Source organism: Myodes glareolus, chromosome 20 (genome assembly GCF_982192425.1).
Source record: "Myodes glareolus chromosome 20, mMyoGla1.1, whole genome shotgun sequence".
NCBI lineage: Eukaryota > Metazoa > Chordata > Mammalia > Rodentia > Cricetidae > Myodes > Myodes glareolus.
In genome coordinates, this window is record NC_142045.1 from 30221335 (window position 1) to 30242673 (window position 21339).

Genomic DNA, 21339 nt, shown 5'->3' on the forward strand with positions numbered 1-21339 from the left:
AGGAATTATGCTGGTTGTTGCATTGCCGTCTAACCTGAGGTTTACGTTTTCCTCTCCTGAGTTCAGAGATGACAGGTGCACACCTCTGTGCTTTCCATGTATTATAAAGTGTCACATGCCCAGTGTGTGACATTTACCTGACAGTCACTATACAAAGACACACATTCCGTTTCCAACACCGCGTACGGGATATTATTAGAAGCATTTTCTCTCAGGACACACAGCACATGAAAGGAAGTCTATGCTTCCTCATACCTTGCTTCTGAGCACATGGGTCCCTGCAATTAGATCATGTTTTCAGAGTCATTGGGGTTAGAAGCATAAAGCCCTTGATCGTGAAGAAATAAACATTAATGTGTACTTTCTCATCTAAAAATTGGATTTGAGATGGGATAGTGATTTCTTTAGTGAGTGCTAGTTTTCTCTGCTCAAAATCTGCTCAAAACTCAGTGTCTACATGTCAGACAAGGCTCCAGCTAGAGGACAGGCTGGGAACTAGGAACTAAGTTGGAACTAAATGTACTTTTACAGTTGAAAGTATTTTGAGTAATTTCTGTGATTTTTATTTTCCACATAATATTTCCTCTTTGTCTGTAAGGAATTTCTTCAAAATATACCAGGCAGTGTGCTGACGTCTGGACTTTATGATGAATGGCTTGGTGTCCCTGACCAAGAGTGTGAAGAGAAGAAAAAGGTCGCGGCGCGGAGGTAATGATTTTATATCACAGAGTCATTTACTAAAAATGTTGACTGGCAACAAATGGCTTAAATTGTTCACAAACATAGAAGACATCGTGAAAAGAGAAGTATAATTTGGGGAGTCACAGTGGCTCACATTTTAAAAAACTCATCATTTTGTATATGTATATATATGTATATATATAGTATATTTATTAATTAAATTTCTCTATTTCTGACTTTGGGGAGATAGTCTAAGCAATATTTATAGGACACATTCCACTTTTCATTTGATTCTCAGAAAATCATGACTAAGATACAGATTATTACTCTGTTCCCTTTCTTCATATTTATAATTGTATGAGTAAAATTTATTGTTTCAAAATAACTTATCTCTGTGTTCAGTCTTTTAGAGCAACTACCCCAACCGAATGTCTTTCTTTTGAAAAAACTTTTCGGGATATTATACAAAATTGAGCAAAACTCTGAACTCAACCATATGACATCATCAAATTTAGCTGTTTGCATCGCCCTGAGTATTCTATGCCTGCCCGGTTCCTGCAACTCGGAACTGGCAGATGTCTCCAGAAAGGTAAGGAAACAAATATTTTATGCCTATGATAAACAAGTCTTCACAATGAGTCAGGAATACAGGAATATCCTGGAAGTCTGGGTTTTGTTCATTTGTTCATTTTTGTTTTGGTGTTGTTATGTTTTTTTAAATAAATGCACCCTTGATTGAGAAGAATCGTTTGCGTATCTTGAGTCAGGAGACTTTCAATGGATATTAATATCTCAGTCCTTTGTCAATTGTGATTTAGAATATTGTTAGACTACACCACTAAGTGCTAGCGTTCTGAAATGATAAGAAAACATGGGTGCTGGGTTCAGAAATCAAGGCTAAATCCTTGGTGTCATCACTGAGGCAGGTGGGAATTTCTCTTTGTTTTCAAGGTGGTTTCCCAAGTAAATAAAGGTAATATGGATTGCTTTCCTCAGTTCATATTTCTCAGAATATGGTTGTTCTAGGATCTGGTTAGTGTGATTAAATAAATCCTCAGCCTTTTGTTGCTAATTTTGGTTGGATTAGAGAAATTCTTGAGTACACTTTTCTATTGTAGGCACCTTTCAAATACTATAATAAAATAGCAGGATTTATTCAGTATAAAGATCAAATGGTTATTTTGACTCTCGGGATTTGAGTTTCTGATTCACTATTGATTGAGCAATTGCTCTTTGGCCTTTAAGAAATACATTAAAGAAAGGCCTCATTGATGTTGGTTGTTTTTACTCTTTGCTCTTTTACTTTTTGTTCTTTGAGCTTTGAGGGACGTGCCACCCGGCTTCCAAATCAATCCACATGAAGTCCTATTCTTTCTTATGAGTGCCATGTCTTAGTTTTTCTTGTTTCTAATCAACTTTCCTTAACTTAAATTATCCATCCTCCTTTAGCCTCCGGGCTTTAAACTTTGTCATATAAACCTTTCTTTGCTTCTTACTCCCTGGCTTGCTGTGTAGCTGGGTAGCTGGGACTTAGAGTTCCCTTCCCTTACTTGTTCCTAGATATTGCTCCTCCCATATTTCTCCTTCTATTTATTTTCTCTGACTTCCAGTCTCCCATCCCTTCTCCTTGCTCACTGTTGGACGTTCAGCTCTTTAGTAGACCAATCAGGCGTTTTAAACAGGCACAGTGACACAGCCTCACAGTTTAAAAATGCAATATAAAGGAATGCAACCCATCTTTGCATTACCAAACAAATATTCCATAACCTAAACAAATATAACACATTATAAAATAATAATCAACAACACCTGACTCAGAACATCATTTCCTCATATTGTATAGCATCAATGAATGGAAGAGAAAGTTGGGATCCAAACAACCTGCCATTGCAGACCCACAATTATTTAATATCAGCCAAACAGGCCTTGCATCAACTATCCTTCATTGTAATAAACCTGCATATAAAGCTGTTAGCATTTCATCTGCACTGAACAAACAAGAGACCCATGAAAGCTTCCCTTCATTTTTAGACACCCAATCGAACGTTCAACACATGGTGCCCTCACTCAAGGTTGGTCTTCCTCCTTAACTGTGCCTTTCTGGAAGCATCCTTACAAACATGCTCAGCCATGTCTGTCACAAATAAAAGGATTTTAAACAAGTTTACAATGTATACTACCTATCACATGGGGAACACGGGAAATCATCCCCGTATGGTATTGCACTGTGATGATTACATTTTAACATCTGGCCGTAAAATATTTTCATTTTTCTAACAGAAAACTCCCCTCTATTTTATAGAAGGTGACTTTTTCTCAGAATGTTGAGGTACAAACTTTTAGCCTCAAGGCTAAAATGAGATTTACAACCATGCAAAAGGTCAGAGATCTCTGTGTTTGCCTCCTTTGGTCACAGATTTCTCTGGTCGGTTTCCTAACTGAGAATTATCCAAAAATATTTGGAGAAGGCCATCCAGTTCATCATGAGAGCCCATCGGTTTACTCTGATGGGGAGAACACTTACAATGCCTTTACCACACAAACTGACAAAATTGTGATGGAAGAGAATGAGTGTGAAGAAGACCCCTGCCCCAGGGGCAGTACATGCCCCACAGGCAATGATGTAGAGCCCGGAAGTCCAACTGCTCCTTGTCACAATGAATAAACATAGGTAAGTATAGATGTTCTATTATCACAACTTAAAAGTTAAGACTCATTTACACCTGAAAACATCCTTTTCAAGAGGCAGCAATTGGGAGTTTACTAAAACCATTGTAGAGGGAAAATTACCTGTACATTATAAGTGTTCTCCTGTTGATAGGAACTGTCTGTAAATTTTCATCCCTTATTCATAGCAGTCCTGAATTTATGTAAGAGGTGACTCCTCGAAGGGGCAAGTGTACTATTAATAAGAGTATGTGAAGAAATGTCACTTACCTTGACTTCTGAACTGATTTTTCCAATACTCAGCCACTCAATTTTGCCATCAGGGTATCTCTGTGTAACGGCCCTGGCTATCTTGAAACTTGCTTTGTAGACCAGGCTGGCCATAAACTCAAAGAGATATTCTTAACTCTGACTCCTGAGAACTGGAATTAAAGGTATATACCACTATGCCTGTCTCTTTTGCAAGTTTTAATATAGCATATTACACCCATGAGAGAAGTAGACACTATGGTCTCTAATTGAATCTCATAGGTGTTCAAGGGGGAAAAACTAAAGACTGTCAGAGAAATGCAGTCAGGCAGGGTATGTGAGGATGTGCAGATTTGGCTGTTAAATTAGAGCTGTCTGTGGCTTATCAGCCAAAAAATAACACAGGAAGACTCAGAGATTGTATACTATATCACTGCTTGATTCTAACACCCATATATGCATAGGTTTCAAGACAAATGCCAGAATTTACTGATTAGACCCAGGAGTACGAGCAATATAAAACTAAAAATCATGTTCGTTGTGATGCAGTCTCACTATAAATGTTATAATATTGGTTGTTTTCTATGTATTATGGTGATGCAGCAAGTATGACTGCTATTAAATGAATGGGGCATTGCAAGGGTTAAGTGAGTTTAATTATAACATACAGTGATTTCTCTTCTTTTTAGATTCTGTGGAACATATGAAAACAACCTTTATGAATCTAATGATTACACTGAGCTCTGATGCCAGCAAGGACAATGTGTGTTTAACCCCACCGGTTCCAACTGAGGAGTACCCCATTCAAAGTTTTCACACATCACCAGCACCAATTGAGGAAAACCTCATTGGAAGTACTGACACCCTATCTCCACCACCAAATGAGGAACACCTGTAATTGGAGGATTCCTATCTCGCCTGCCTGTTTCCAAATTCCTGGCAGCCATTTAGCAAATTTACGTCACAGAGGCTTCTGTTAATTATAAATGCTTGGCCGATAGCTCAGGCTTGTTACTAACTAACCTTTATATTTGCATTAACTCATTTCTATTGATATGTGTATTGCTATGAGGCTCACGCTTTACTTGTCTTCTAGTATGACTCGCTTCCTGAACCACTGGCTAGCATCTCTCTGTTTGGCTTTCTCACTTAAATTTCTTCCCAGCTACCGGCCTTTTAGCTTTTTATTAACCAATGAGAATAATATATATTCATACTTTAGGAAAGAATTGTTCCACAGCATTCCCCTTGTTTGTTTAATTAAAAATGAAGGTTTTTAACCTTAATATAATACTATATACCACAAAACAGTTAATAAGTAAAAATGATCATATCAATATCCATTCCATTTGCATTTGACAAAATTAGAGAAAATATTTAATTATCTATCTTATCTTGGCGAGTCTAAAGTTTTGTATCTAATTTACTTTCTATTATAACTAAGAAAATGTCCAATTATAACTATTTAGTCTTCAACTCCGTCAAAGAACCCAGGGGGTGAAATGTTACCCAATGACAGGGACATCAGACTGCCTGGACAGTCACCCAAAGTTCCACTGTAACGTTGGGACATCCAAATCTGCCCTAAAAGCCTAGCCTAACTGACAGACTTTCCTGTGCAGCAGGAAATCTTGAAGGACGGTCCAACCTAATCTTGTCAAAGTTCATCATCACCTTTCTTGTATCCTGCTAGTTCAGTTTGGAGTGTAACCATCAGCAATTGAGGCAAGGGTAGTTTCTTTTTCACATGGTTAGCTCTTGCCTAAGAAACAAACTCCGTATGGAATTTCTTCAGTGCCCATCATTTTCTCTATATTAGTTGGTGCCAGAAGAAGACTATTTCTTACTATTGAGAAAAGTTTTGAAAACTTGTTAAATGCCATATGGCATATTCTTTATGTGTTTGACGTGTTTGAAGACTGCCTATCTATCTGAAATATATCTACGTCCTTGAAAACCTGCCTGACATGACTATATATTTGCTATTATAGATGATTATTAATCCATATTTCTTAGTTATATATTAGTTTTAAAATGAGATGCATAAACGTAATACCATAAACTAGATTATAAATATACATACAGTATAATAAAATTTGTATCAATAAACCAAAGTCCATACTAATGTAAAATATGTGAGATTGACAGTAGTATTTTGGATTAAAGGAGATTCTATAATCTACCTTTCATCCTATAATTTCTCTTTTCCCTTTTTTTTTATTTTAAGAAAAAGATTCCTCAATCTAATCTCCTTTGCTTAACTTTTTTTCCTGACAATTCTCCATAACAAGTTGTATCTAACCCCTTTAAATGATAACAAACATTTATAATTTATTTTTGGAAATGTGGGAGTATGTCTCTAGAATACTTTTTGCTAGTTGATGTGCTGGCATTTCTGAGGGATCCATACATATTTTAGTATTATTGTCAAGTCCTTAGTATTATTGTCAAACCTAAAAAAAAGGATATTAGATTCAAGGTTCTTGCTTTGAAATGAAATCAAATATAGATATGAACCTATCTTGAAAAGAAAAAAGGGAGGATCTAGGTATGATAAGAATAAGTGGATTATTGAATCTATTCTAAAAGAAAAAGATATGATAAGATAAAAAAGTAGATTATTGAATTTACTTTTAAAAAACAACTATTACTTTTAAATGTTTTACATTGGTTTGGACTTTTGTATATTGTATACAAATTTTGTATATTGATACAAATTTGAGATTAATTTTGTTAAAACATACTGCAAATACATTTCTAATCTTGTTTAACATTGTAGCTATTCATCTCATTTGACGATGTGATGCAAATTTCTAGTCCTTGAAAATTGTTGTTACTGTTTAGGATAAGAAGGAAATACTGGTCAGTAGTTAATCACCTAGTATAATCAAGCTTGTAGTCACCTTAGGTATGTTTTCAAGGTCAAAAAGGATTGATTTTATATAGCTCATTTATATAATTCTAGAGAATATGGCATTTAAGGATGATTTAATAACCTATGAGCTTCTTTTTATGACAATGAGACATGTCTGCTCCTGGCAGCACCAATCTACTTCAGGGAAGATAATGGGCATTGAAGAAACTCCACATGGAATTTACATTCTTTGTGGCAAAATTATTAAACCCCTGGGCAAGAAAATGGCCTTGTCTTGACTGCTGATATTATGCACATTATGCTGTCCAAGTCAGACAAGTAGGACACTAGAGAAAGTGACTGCCAAATAATGTCAAGTCAAGGATGGACAGTCCTTCAAAATGTCCTGCTTCACAGAGAGATCTGTTAGATATGCTAGGCCTGGAGGCCATGGAGAGAGACAGCCCAGTGTTGCAGAGGAACTTTGGGTGACTGTCCAGACAGCTAGCTGTTTCTTTCATTACTCACAGAATGTAGTAGCATTTCATTTGTATTTTAATAAATAAAGCTTGCCTGAAGATCACAGAGTCAAACAACCCCACTGATCAGCCTTACAGACCAGGAAGTGGTAATACACACCATTAATGCCAGTAGCTACACTAGTTTACCATAGGAACAGGGTGGTATATAACTTTAATCCCAGTGGTGCATGCCTTTAATCTCATTGGTTAATGATTTTAACCCAGTCTGAGAGACAATTATAAAATGGGGGGAGACAGCTCTCATGTTTTATCTCAATCTGAGATTCTCGGAAGCAGGATTGTCATTTAAGAATGATGCCGGGCTAAGAGCCAGTGGCTAGGTGTTTTACTTTTCTGACCTTCAGGTTGAACCCGAATTTCTCTCTATAAGTTTCTATTAATTTTGCTTCAGAGGTATTTCAGGGGATCTACATCAATTAAACCTGATTTTTCTTAACCCAGAGTGAATCCACAGCCTGTCATTTCCTGTAGAAGCAAACACATAACCTCTCCCCCAAAGTAACATATCTTTTGACTTAAATTTTTAAGTCAAGATAATAAAATATATATGTTGGTTTAGTATAGCTGTTTTCATAATCCAAGGTCTCTTAGAAGCCAAAAAACTTAAAAACAGCAGAATAATTTGCACAATCCAGATTATGTATCTGTGCATTTTCCATCTTCATGTATTTTAGTATATATTTTATTACTCTGTTTCATTTTAAGGACTTTCCTTACCCATTTTCTTTTCCCTCACAGGCCAACAAATATTTTTAAACAGATTGCAATCTGTGTAGAGGGTTCTTCTTTTGCCTGAATGTGTCCTTACTGCTCATCTGTAATCTTTTCTATCTGCATGAGCAAAAACCAAAACAGAACAAAACAAAAATGCTATGTAATTTATACCGTGGCAGCCTGGTGCTGGCTACTCCATATCGATTCCCTGAGAGTCTAGTCTCATGGCAGAGGCTTATTTATCCGAAGCTCTGAGAGCCATGTTTACCGCCCCAACTCTGGAAAGTTTCTAGTTTCATGCCCACACCAAGTAGAATGCTGTTCAGAAACACCAAAGAAGTGTTTGGTGGCAGGACCTCTTAAAAGAGCTGCCTGTGTTTGCCGCTAGCATGGAGCCCGAGGGCTGCATTTTAAAGGAGCTGTACCTCTGCTCACGGCCAACAACCAGAGCTTACTGGAGAAAAAGCAGCTACCAAGAGCACATGCTTGACTCTATTCTTGTGTGTGTAGAATCACTTTTTAAACTTTATCAGGTTTTATGTGGAAATACAGAGTACATGTTGGAACGCCATATGTATCTGGTTGTTTCTTATTCCTACTGCCTTTTCCCAAATACCCGGCAACTGCTTCTCAAATTAACACACAGAGGCTTATATTAATTATAAATGCTGGTTGATGACTCAGGCTTGTTACTATCAATTTCTTAAAACTTAAATTATCTCGTTTCTATTAATCTGCATATTGGCAAGGAGCTGGTGGCTTTACATATCCTCTAGCATGTCATGTTCCCTCTTCTCTCTCTGTCCTCATTCTTCCCAAAATTCTCAGTTCGGTTTTCCACCTAACTTCTTGCCCAGCTACCGGCCTGGCAGTTTAATTCACCAGAGAGAGTAATACATATTCATAGTGTAGGAAAGGATTGCTCCACAGTCTACACCTGAAAGGAAATTCAGCCACCCCTAATTGCACCAAACGAGGAACACCTCACAGCAAATTCTAACATCCAGTCACCACTCATAAAGAGACAGCTCTTCGGAACATCTCTCCTGAGAGTTTGTGAAGATGGGAATCCGCCTACCCCCAAACTGGTGAGTTTCTCTTTGGGTTTCTACAGCTCTCTGTCACCATTGAAAATACACCTTTACCTTTACTGTGCGGCATCCATTTGAGCACTCTACCTAGTGTCAGGAATTTATGCGGCATGTGAACCACTTTATCATGTAAGAAACATGATAATTATTGCCCATGCCTTGCTTATTTTACAAGATTTTCTGATAACAATGGTCGTAATCATTGCAAATTTGATCATAGTGAAACTATTAGAAGGTCATGTACGGTAGTCATTTTTATATTAGTGAAATCATCGATGAGGGACTGAAATTCCCTTGGGTTCTTGGCTGTGGCAGAATCTTATGCCATTTATAGCTGAAAATAAGAAATCAAAGACATAAAGGAAGTGTTAACGAGCTAAAACTTTCTTTAAAACACAGAAATTAAGACTCATGACATGTCAGGTCACACAGATGCACGCCTGTTCCACCTTGACTAAAAGTCAGAGTTTGAGCTTATTCTTGCTCTCGCCAAGTTGTTAACACAGGTGTGGCTACAATTAGAGATCCTGACCTAGAGTGTGGTTCATTAGTATTTTGAGTATAAAGGTAGATCCGTCCCACCTTGACAAAGGATCAGAGAGTTTAAGACTATTCCTGAACCTTCAAGGAGCTTGGCAGGAGTTAAGGGAGTAGCTGCCTACAAGACCCTTGATTTATTTCTGATGTCCTGTTAATGAAGTCTGTTGCCTCCACCATTCCATTTTGGGGTGGAAGCATGTGGAATATAAACTTGGGCAGATTCAGTATTCACTAAGTTCCCCTCCTGGTACTATACTATGTCTCTGTATTTCTTTTGTTTGTCTGTCTATTCTGCCTAATATTTTAAATACACACACCCCTACCCTGGAACATACGAAACTGTTGAGGCTGCACCCTGACAATAACAGAGTCCAGGACAGACAGAAATTAATAATAATAATTGGAGCACTGGAAGGGACATATACCAATAGTAACTGAGAATGGCATGCTTGGGATGGATGGATAGTCATAGACGAGAAGGCAAAATTAAGAGGGGACCATTCATTGAAGTGCTTAGGAAACAGAAGTGTGATTCGATGCAGAGATACCACTGATTCAAAACAACAGCAACAAAAAGCCACTGATGTTTCAAGTTTGGAAAATTCAATTAGAGAAGAAAATATATTTGGAAGGTAAAATAAATCCAAAAAATGAAAGGACGAAAAATTCATAATATTTATTTCACCCTGTTGTAGCTCTGCACCCATGCCTGCCATTGCTATGGTGTGCAACAAGAGACACACTAATGCTTCAAAAGTGTGGCTCCACACTTATAAAAGCTTGTCTTTGTCTTACACAGGACATGCTCTCTACTACTGATGAAAAGGGATCATATGCGGAGAAAATCTTCAGAACGATAGCCAACAAATCCTTCTGAACTCTCAAAGGAAAGCTTTGTGCTGTTGATGAAGTAAGCTCGAGCGAGCAATCTGTCCTGGTTGCAGCATCGGTCTTAAAGTATTAGCATCCTCCACATGGTGCATCCCTCTAGAGATGCCTAAGTCCTTTCCTTCCTTGACATAAACTGATGCTGATAGTTTCTTGCTATGTGATGACCTAAGAATCAGAGGCGTGGTAGGTAAGATGTCTGAAAAGCTGAAGGATTCATCACAAAGACACAGTTGAAAACCTTCTGTTAGAAGGTAACTTTTCCATATGTTAGATATGCTTTGGTTTGTCATTGCAAATGACCCTTGGATTTCACCTCTGACACCAGCATGTGAGGTTATAACAAAACAAGTAGTAATAGTGGAAAAAGTGTGATTTACAAATCATGTCTTAAAACATGATTACCATATATAGATATAGATAGATAGATAGATAGCCTTAAAAAATAACAACAGTTCAAAATGTTTAGTTCACTGATGACCTGTAATGGGTACATAGAGTGTTGGATTTTGTCCTCTGTCCAGTACATACATGAAATTTTTTCCTTCTCTACTAAAACATAAACAAGTACTTCCACAGTTACCAGATAAGGACACCTTAATCCCATGTCAGATGATGAAGAATTTGCCTAATCTACTCATGGATAGTCTATCACATTGAATTTGCCATGGAGCTGTCTATAACAGTGGCTCTAGAGCAAATACCATTGGTATATTGTTACTCTGACTTCTTCTGAGTTAACCACTCCATAGACTCTGGAGCTGTGGCACCAGACGTCAAAGAGTGATAAAATTTACCAGAATCAAAATTTGCTGCCGTTCAAAATCAAGTATGTGGTTAACACAAGTGTTATTGTTATACTGTTAAAAAATAAGGTATATTGTTAGCACCGTGTAGAGTTGAGATGAAGTTCACAGCTCATTTTCTTGGTTTGATAATATTTGTCTCACTGATTTGAACAAATATACTCAAAAACTAATGTTTACTGAATTGATGTGAATCTGTAATCTAACAATGTCTGTATCAAGATGACAGTTTATATTTCATTTAGCAGTGAGCAACAGAACAACATCTGCATCCAGTACCATGGAAGGCCATAGTGTTCTATAGAACCAGAAACTGGAGGATGAAGACCAAATCAGCATCTGGATTGGCCATTCTATCTTCCTGCCCATGATTTTCTCAGTAACTGGAGACTTGAATCCTCTGAACTCCACCGGGCTACATCTATCACTTTCTATATTATTGCACTGAAAACTATTTTTGGAAATTACTTAGAGCATTTAACAGAATTTGTTTAAATCTTCTGCTTTTGTCCAGAATTGAGAATTCTTTTCAAAGATCTTGAACATCACCATTAACCAGCAGAGAAACCCAGAGGGCTGCTCTTGGAGTATGGATTTAGCCTTGAGTAAGAACTTCTCAGGTTCCAACTCATTCCATTTGAGGGCTCTTTTCCACCTTCCACTTATCCATAGGTCAGAAAAGCTTATTATATGACATTCCTTCTGTTCATCTATTTTGCCATATGATATCAGTTACAAATATTTTTTCAGTTACATTAATTTTATGCTGTATATACACATTCTTTATTGTTGTAATAAACGTCATTCAATAATGTCATATCTTAGACTTGTTCATAGTTGTCCCTAGTCTTTGGAGGATGCCATCTGGCAGTCTTCTCTACATCAGTGACTTGGGGACCTGCAGTTATGTGGCAGAGTCATTAGAATCAAATTATTAGTCTTTTCTTCTGAACTCCTGATGTGGGAGAATTGTCTGTTCTGTCAATCATATTTTAATAAAATGCTGATTGGCCAGGCAGGCAGTATAGGTGGGAAAACCAGACAGGAAGTAGAGGTGATGCAAAGAGAACAGGAGAATTCTGGGAAGCAGAGAAGTTCCTCAGCGACTCCTGCGCAGACCACCGAAGAGGCAGCATGTAACGTGCCCAGCTGAGAAAGGTACGGAGCCATTATGGCTAACATAGATGAGAATAATGGGTTAATATAAGTTATAAGAGTTAACAAGAAGCCTGACCTAATGGGCCAATCAGTTTATAATCTTATGGAGTCTTGTGCGTGATTTTCTTTGGGGCCTGCCTGCTGTGGGGTACTGGGCAGGACAGATACCCCAACAAGCCGGCCCCACATACTACAAACTCCCATCACATGAAGGGATTTCTGAAACTGTATTCATCTATCATCCCTTCAAGTTTCATACTTAGTTTAGTAGCTTTGACAGTACTGTTTACAAAAGTAATATCCTGCTCTTCTTAACTGAGTCAATCTTACATTTTACGCTGGAATGAGTTGATAAGAAAAGTTTTAATTTACCTGGAGATATTACTCATGCTCTTTTTTTAAATTTTTGACATTATAATTTAATTACAAGATATCTTCCATTTCATTCCCACAAATCCTCCCATATACCCCTCACCACTCTCCTTAACATTCATTTTTTACTAAGTGCTATTTCATGCATGTATGTATAGGTAAATACATAGCTATTCCTAAACGTTAACTGTCCAGTCAGTTTAATGTTACTTGTATGTATGTTTTCAGGGATGACCCCTTGATACAGGACAACCAATTGGTGTGTTCTTCTCTGGGGATGACCACCCCTCCCTGTTCCAGTCTTCCTTCATCGCCTTTGTTTCTTTGTATAGAGTTCAGGCCTCCGGGACTTTTGCCCACTCATTTTCTCATATTCATGGGTGTTGTCCTTGATCAGCTAATGTGTAAACAGTCATGTCGGTGAGGCTTTATGGGTAAGGCTCAGGGATCATTGCAGATGCAAAGAGCAAACTCCTAAGGATCAGGTAGTCTCCTCTGAGATAGTTTTCCTAGGAATTTGAGAAGCTTTATAATTTTTACCAAGCTGCAAAAGGATAGAATCAAAATGATATTTTATAGCCTGTTAATTTTTACTATATTAATCTTGCCGATTCTTGAGCATGGGAGAATCTTTTCATCTTCTGTTATCTTGTTCAGTTTCTTTCCTCAATGTCTTAAAAGTTATGATCACACAAATCTTTCACTTCTTGATTAGAGTTACCCCAAGATATTTTACATTTTTGAGTTGATTGTGAAGAATGGTGGTGTTTCTCCGATGTCCTTCTCAGTAAATTTGTCGTTTGTATACAGGGAGGCTATTGCTTTTTGTATGTTAATTTTGTATCTGGCTACTTGCTGAAAGAGTTTACCAGCTGAAAGTTTCCTTTTAGAACTTAGGCTCACTGATGTACACTGCCACATAATCTACAAATAAAGATACTTTGATGTTTTCATTTTCAGTGTGTATCCTCTTGATCGCCTTCACTCATCTTATTGATCTAATTAGATTACAAGTGCTATACTAAAAAGGCATGAGCTTATTGAATATCCTTGTTTCTGATTTTAATAAAAATGTTTTTACTCTCTAGAATAATGTTGGTCGCAAGCTTGCTATAAATTATATCTATTGTGTTAAAGCATGTCCCTGGTAGTCTTAGTCTCTCTAAGAGTTTTCATTATGTAGTGATGTTGAATTTTGTCTAAGACCTTTCCTGTATAATTATAAGGACTTTGTTTTTAGTGTGTTTATGTGGTAGATTGTGTTTATTGGTGTATGTTTGATAATTCCTACATCCCTGGGATGCAGCCAGGTTGATCATTGTGAATAACTTTTTTGATGTGTTCTTGAATTAATTTGCGAATATTGCATTTGGAATTTCTGCAGTTACATTCAGAAGGGTATTGGTCTACAAATTTATTTTTTCTTGAGTATCAATGTAATTTTTATATCAAATTAATGGTGACTTAGTAAAAAGTCAGAAAATTTGTCCTTCAGTTTAACATTTGAGAAATAACTTGAGGCAGTTTGGCAAAGACTCTTTCTTTAAGGTCTGGTGTCATTCTATGCCAAATCAATCTAGTTCCGGATGTTTGGCATTGAGGATTTTTTAATTACTGCTTCTATTTCACTAAGGATAATGTATCTGTTTAAATGGTTGACTTTATTTTCTTTAAAGTTGATGAATCATCTATATCAAGAAAATCATCCATTTTATTTAGGTTTCCCATGCTGGTGAAATACAGATTTTCAATGCATGTCCTTATGATTCTGGAATATCCTCAGGATCTTCTGTAAAGTCATTCCTTTTATATCTAATTTCATTAATTTGGATAATCTCACTCAGTTTTTGGTTAATTTGGCTATGCTTTCCCCAAACCTGTTGATTTCTCTGATGGACCAACTTTTCATTTCATTTAATCTTTGTTTTTTTTTTTCCTTTTTTTAACATGTTGTGGTTATTTGTTTCTATCTCAACGATTTCATCCCTGAATTTTATTATTTATTTTCATAGATTTGCCTTTGGACTAAAAAAAACGTCAAGTGTGTCATGAAATTCTTAATATAAGATCACTCCGGTATTTACATGTAGGCATTTAGTGCTTTGAAATTTTCTCTTAGACTTAGTTCATTGTGTCACATAGTTTCAGAGGTGCTGTTACTTGGCACCTCTTCTTTCCACTCCGGAATTCCTTTCTTCTGAGGAAAGGATATCATTAATTCAATAAAATTTCCCAAGACAATGAAGAAAATATAGAACACTCATTAGAGTCTCAATTATATTAAGACAATGGAGCATACTAAGAAAAACATGTTCAATTTGTAGGAAAATGGAGAAAGTGACCTTAAAATATTTTTTTAAATGTTAGGCAACAATGTCTTGGCAATATAATATCTAAAAGAATTAAATAAAACAAAGGAAAGTATTTTATTTCATTGGGTTTTTTTAATCTATTTTTTCCATTCAAAAATTTACACTTCCTTCCCTCCTCCCATTCCCCTCCTGTTCCCCCACTCACCCTCCTCTCTCCCCCTCCCTCCTTAAGAGAGGGCAGGGAACCCTGCCCTGTGGGAAGTCTATCAGCCGCTCAAATCACCACGCCAACATGGGACTGTATGAATTTTGAACCGGGATTCCGGGTGAGAACCTCCAGACCCAGTCCTCCGGCCCCCCATCTCCCAGCCACCACACCTATTAGCTCTGGGTCCCAGTGAATCCTAACCCAGAATCCCAGCTTGGACCTTCCAGAGACAGTCTTCTTGCATGCCCAGCTACCTATCAGCCGCCTCACTCACTGTCTGGCTCTGGGATCAAATGTCTGATTTTGAACTCCAGAGTGGCTCCAAGTTTGAAAACCAGTCATCAGTCATTATTCAGCTAGGCCACTCGCAAACAGTCATTCAGATCCTTATGTGTTTGGCTCCTCGTGTGTTTGTCATCCCTAGGCGTTTCCTGTCCGATTGCTGCATCTGTTCATTTGATAGGCTTTTCTGACCTTCAGTTCCCTCGACCCTGTCACGCCCGCCTCGCCAGCAAGGAAGAACGCAACGCCAGAACTCTTCTCACAAGCAGTTTATTCAGGACCTTTTTGACAGTTTTCTCTCTTCTTCTCTCCCCGGGCAAGCCTCTCCCAACCCTGACATAGCCAAGGGCTGCCAATCCAGGTCGGCCACGTGGGCACTACCCATAGGCTCACACTGACATAAGCAGCTTACGATCGATCCTAGCATGAGCAGGGTTGAAGCCAAAAAAGGAGTTGTTTGTCTCCGAGAGCATCCGCTTTCGGGATCGCGGAAGCCGGATGCCAGCGCCATTTTCTAGGTGCGGCTCCTGTATACTCCATATGGCTCTCCACACGACCCAACTGATGTTGTAGGCTGGCCAAGGAAGAGACAAGGACTCTATTGCCCCCCTAAATCTGACCACCCTCTTCTGCAGCTGCACCAAAGCTAACACCAGCCTTTATCCATTTCACTGCTTGAATGTTTAATACGCTACAGTGAATCGGTTACCTCACATCTTATGTCGATGTGACATTTTAATAAATTAATATTTGAGTAAAATATTAGTACTATTCATTAGAGTTTATTGAAAATTAAATCACAACCGTTTTCTATCCCTTTAGTGAGATTTTTTTTATACAATGTTATACAGTCTGAGGTCAAAGGAATGCCAGAAGAAATTTTTAATGAAACGGACCTAAGTGCATCAACAATATATTGTTAGAATTCTTTCCTTCACTACTATCTGCTATCATCTTATTATTATTATCTTGTGTGCACACATGACATGGTGCACATGTGCTCAGAGGAGAGCTTTGGAGTGTTGCTTCTTTCCTTCCACACTGCTGAGGGAGTGTTGGTGTTTCTGCCTGCATGTTCCTTACTTCACATTAGCTGAGCTTCCTAACTGTCCTCCTGTCTCTGTCTCCTCACAGTAGGGGTGCTGGGGTCACACATGTGTGTCCTTATATTTGACCTGCTCTCTCTCTCTCTCTCTCTCTCTCTCCCCCCTCTTTCTCTCTCTCTCTGTCTGTCTTTCTTTCTTTCTTTCTTTCTTTTTTAGAGAGAGACAGACTAGCCCTGGCTGTTTTGGAACTTATTCTGTAATTCTGTAGACCAGTTGGCCTCAAACTCAGAGATCCACTTGCTTCTGCCTCCAGATTTGCTCGGATGAAAGGTATGTACCACCACCACCTGACAACATACGTGTGTTTCAGGGACCAACTTCAGGTAATCAGGCTTATGCGGTGAGTGTTTTACCAGCTGCATCATCGTGCAAGCCCATCAATATGATTTAACTACCCGAAAGTTAGCCATTTTTGTTGGAGTATTCATTTCAGTGTTGTCTCAAAATAAATATGTTCATTCTGTCCGTCCTGATCAGATGGTGCATGAATCACCTGAATTCTTGACTTCAGGATGCACCCTGATCCTTTATCCAACCAACAAGAGAGTCTGAGCCTCAGTCACACTGTTTATAAAAAGAGGTTGTTAATACTGTCTATCGTAGGTCCAGTGTTTCCACGATTTGCTTCTTAATGAATGGCATCTTTTTCACTTGGGGACAAGATTGAAAGGCCTTTGCAAGTATGAAGAGTACCCTTTCTCTTGTCTACTCAGTTATCCTGGCTTTTTAAATTGAAAGCTTATTTTTCAAAGTCTGTAAGACTGAAACAAAATAGACATTGATTTTGATGATACGGAGTTGTAGTTTGGTGGTAGATTGCTTGTGTGGCGCTGTAGGGAAGTATTAAAGCTTTTATTAGTCCGCCTACTGGGGCGTGGCCTCTCACTATTTCCAGGGAAGCCATGCGTGCTTGTGTGTGTGCACGTGCACACCTCTTCCCTCCCCTTCTAGTTCTTGCTCCGTGCCCAGTTGGCTGCTCCTTTGGGTCCCGTGATTCAACAGGTCAAGCGGAGAATTCTGATTTGTGAGTTTACCCTTTAATAAATGCCTACTTATTATTTCTGAGCTACCGTGGGATTTCTTTTAAGTGTCTGACAGCCCTAACTCTCGGAACATGGATCGGGGGCATCTGGTGCCCAATGTGCACGCGGGACACGGGAGGCTTGGGACAGTGTGGCGTGAACAAGCCTAGGGCTTTGCCTTTGGCACCCCAAAAGAAAGAGAAAGAAGACTTATTTTTCTCTCCCCTTCATTAAGCCTTTGTTGCCAACTTCTGTATCACTCACTCACTTCCTTGATCTGACTGCCACCCTGCTCTACCCTCCACAATGCATGTATTTCTAGGTGTCTCTTAACATTTATTATTGTAAATAGTTGTTTTTTAGAAAACAAAAAAATATTTATTTAATATGCTTTTCTATTTCATTATTTTTATTTCATTTTCTTCCTCTCCTTCAAGTCCTTCCAGATTCTTCCCTCCCCCTTACCCTCCTAAATTTAAGTTCTTTCTCAAAAGCAAACAAAAACCCAATGCAGCAATATAACTCCCCCAAACCAAGAAAACAAAACCAAACCATGCCCCTCCAACAACAACAACAATGCACCCACCTATAGCAAATAAAAGTTCACACACACAAGTGTGGAGTCCATTTTATGTTGGTCACTACTCCTGAACATGCTGGAGTGGTTGATATACCCAGTATCACTCTATGGGAGAAAACTGATTTTTCCTCTCTCAGCAGGTATTAAGTGATGGTTCAATTGTTAACTTTTACTCTAGTGACTAGGTTTTTGTTCACTCATTTAAAAATATATAGGAAAATAAAGTAAAATAAGATAAAACAAATTATCACTTAGTGGCTGGACAAGATAAATCAACAGGACAAGAGCCTAAGAGAAGGTACAAGAATCAGGAATCTCATAAAAACACTAAGCTGGAAGCCATAATATACACAGAACCTGGTGTAGACTCATGCAGGCCTTGTGCATGACGCTCCAATCTGTGAGTTCATCTGAGTTTTGTTCAGTTGATTTAGATGCCATATTTTCTTGGTGTCCTACTCCTATGGCTCTTATAATCTTTATGCCTCTTCTTCTATCGGGTTCCCTGACTCCAGGGGTGGGGGAAGTGGGATTTTATGGAGACACCCCAACTCTCCCTCTCTGTATTAACACCTGACTGTGGGTCTCTGTACTTACTCTCATCTGATATAGGAGGAAACTTCTCTGATGATGGCTGAGCAAGGCACTGACCTGGGTACAACAGAATGTCATTAGGAGTCATTTTTATCAAACCCTCCTGAGCGAGGAACCCAGAACCAGAAAGACAAACACGGTATGTACTCACTTGTAAGTGGATATTAAACATAAAGCAAAGGATAACCTGCCTTCAGGCCACACCCCCAGAGAAACCAGGAAACAAGGAGGACTCTAACAGGGACATGCATGGATCCTACTGTGTTATAGGAGGCTGTTTGTTAGTCCTGGCCACTCAGAACCGAAATAACCACAGAAACTGTATTAATTAAAACACTGCTTGGCCCATTAGCTCTAGCTTCTTATTGGCTAACTCTTACATATTAATTTAATTTTAGTAATCTGTGTTTTGCCACGTAACTGTGGATTACTAGGTAAAGTTCCAGTGTCTGTCTCTGGTAGGGCTACATGGCTTTCTTTGACTCTGCCTTCTTTCTTCCAGCATTTAGCTTTCCCTGCCTAGCTAGTTCTTTCTTGCTATAGGTCCAAAGCAGTTTCGTTATTAATCAATGGTATTCATAGCACACAGAGGGGTATTCCTTATTACCTCCCGTTTTCTATTTAAATAAAAAGGTTTTAATTTTAACATAGTAAAATTATATAAAACAAAACAGTTACTAAGCAAGAATTATAGTTACAATATTTATAACTACTTTATCTCTTACTATATAACTAAGGAAAACTATAACTATATTTTTCAACTCCATCAAAGACTCCATAAGGATATAATATTACTTAAGTAAACAGGAAGTGCATTATAAGCAACTTCCAAAACTCTAGAATTTTGACATCTAGAGAATAGAGACATCTTGCTGCCTGGACAGTCACCCAAAGTTCTGTATCATTGGGGCATCCATCTTCAACCTATTGGCCCTCAATATCCAGCAGATTTTTCCATAAAGCAGAAAATTTTAAAGACATTTCTGCCTTTGCTATATTAGCAGTTTGTCAGTCACTTTTTTCTGTGTCCTGTAGAATGTCTGGCAAACTCTTTCATGAAGCAGGAACCCCCAAGGTTCGTCTCACCTTTGGGCAAGTTCAGCAGTCATTTCTCTGTGGGTCCTACACGTCCAGTTCATACAGCATACCATCAAGCCGTCCAGGCAAGAACAGATTCTTACCCAAATGGCCAACAAACTCCTTGAGGAGTTGCTTCAATGCCCATTTTCCTCTTGAAGTAGATTGGTGCTGCCAGGAGCAGATGAGTCTCATTGTCATGATAAGTCCTAAGTTCTTAAAAAACATTTAAAATGCCATGTTCTGAAGGTCTTTGAAAGATTTAAAGACTCCTTATCTAACTGAACTATATCTCTGTGTATCTAGAAAACCTAACTAACATGACTACAAGCTTGACTATTATAGATGAATATCTATTAACCTGTATTTCTTAATTATACATTTCATTTTTAAATGAGCTGCCCAAACACAATACCTTAATCAAGAGCAGAAATATCCATATAACAAAATTGACCTTAAATTTGTATCAATAAAGCAAGATCCATACCAATGCAAATCTCTATAGCATATCCTCCTTTAAAGGTAAGCAAGCATTTATAGGCAATATTTGGGAATACGTGTGTAGTTCTCTCCAAAAAAAAAAAAAGAACAATTTTTTGTTGGGCAAAGTATGTTTGGGGGTGTTCATGGTGACTTTTTAGTGGGTCTTGGTCCATTAAATCATATTAGTCTGGAGTTAATTCACAGGTTTTTATCTTTTGTAGAAACAAAAGAAGAAATTCTTTTTTAAAGCAACATATCTTTAAACTCAAATTCTGGCATTAAGATACCTTTATGTTGGCTTAATTTAGCAAGCCATACAATGAAATATCTCGTTACATAGCTCTTTAACAGTCAAAAAACTCAGAGAAAACACAATAATATATGTAATCTAGACTCTGTGTATATTTTATCTTTATGTGGCTTTTTTACAAGTTTATATTTAATATTTATTTTATTATCTTTAGTACTTTAATCTATGACTGTTTGAACTCTTTTATCTTACACTTACTGTCTCTTTACACTCTCTCTCTCTCTCTCTCTCTCTCTCTCTCTCTCTCTCTCTCTGAAGGTAAAACAGATAAGATCTCCTGAGTAAAGTGTGAGTGTATGTATGGGGGAGGAGGAGGGTAGAATTGGAGGGGGAGGGGAGAAGGGGAAGGAGGATGGAGGGATTGAGAAGGTCGAGTTGGGGGAAGGACAGAGAGGGAAAGCAAGAAAAAAGATATCTTGGTTGAGGGAACCATTATGGGGTTAGCGAAAAACCTGGCACTAGGGAAATTTTCAGGAATCCCCAAGGATGACCCCAGCTAAGAGTCTAAGCAATAGTGGAGAGGGTGCCTAAACTGGCCTTCCCCTGTAAGTAGATTGATGACTACCTTAATTGTTGTCTTAGAGCCTTCATCCAGTAACTGATGGAAGAGGATGCAGAGATCCACAGCTAAGCACTGGGCTGAACTGCTGGAGTTCAGTCATAGAGAGGGTGGAGCAATATTATGAGCAAAGGGGCCGACCTGAGCTAGTGGGAGCTCACTGAGTCTGGACTGACAGAGGGGGACCCTGCATAGGACTGAACTAGGCCCTCTGAATGTGGATGACAGCTGTGTGGCTTGGGCA

At 38.2% G+C, this 21339-nt stretch overlaps 1 protein-coding gene across 1 annotated transcript in view; it reads left to right on the forward strand.

Moving 5' to 3' along the window:
• LOC125394212 (rho GTPase-activating protein 20-like) overlaps positions 1-13828 on the forward strand; it is a 28503-nt gene extending 14675 nt beyond the window's left edge. The window contains exons 10-15 of the mRNA XM_087899506.1: positions 599-708; positions 1084-1270; positions 3098-3352; positions 4287-8795; positions 10138-10248; positions 11281-13828. Of these exons, the coding sequence (XP_087755632.1) occupies positions 599-708; positions 1084-1270; positions 3098-3346 (546 nt within the window). The 3' untranslated portion in view covers positions 3347-3352; positions 4287-8795; positions 10138-10248; positions 11281-13828. The remainder of the gene's footprint in view (positions 1-598; positions 709-1083; positions 1271-3097; positions 3353-4286; positions 8796-10137; positions 10249-11280) is intronic.
• The last annotated feature ends 7511 nt before the right edge of the window (positions 13829-21339 follow it).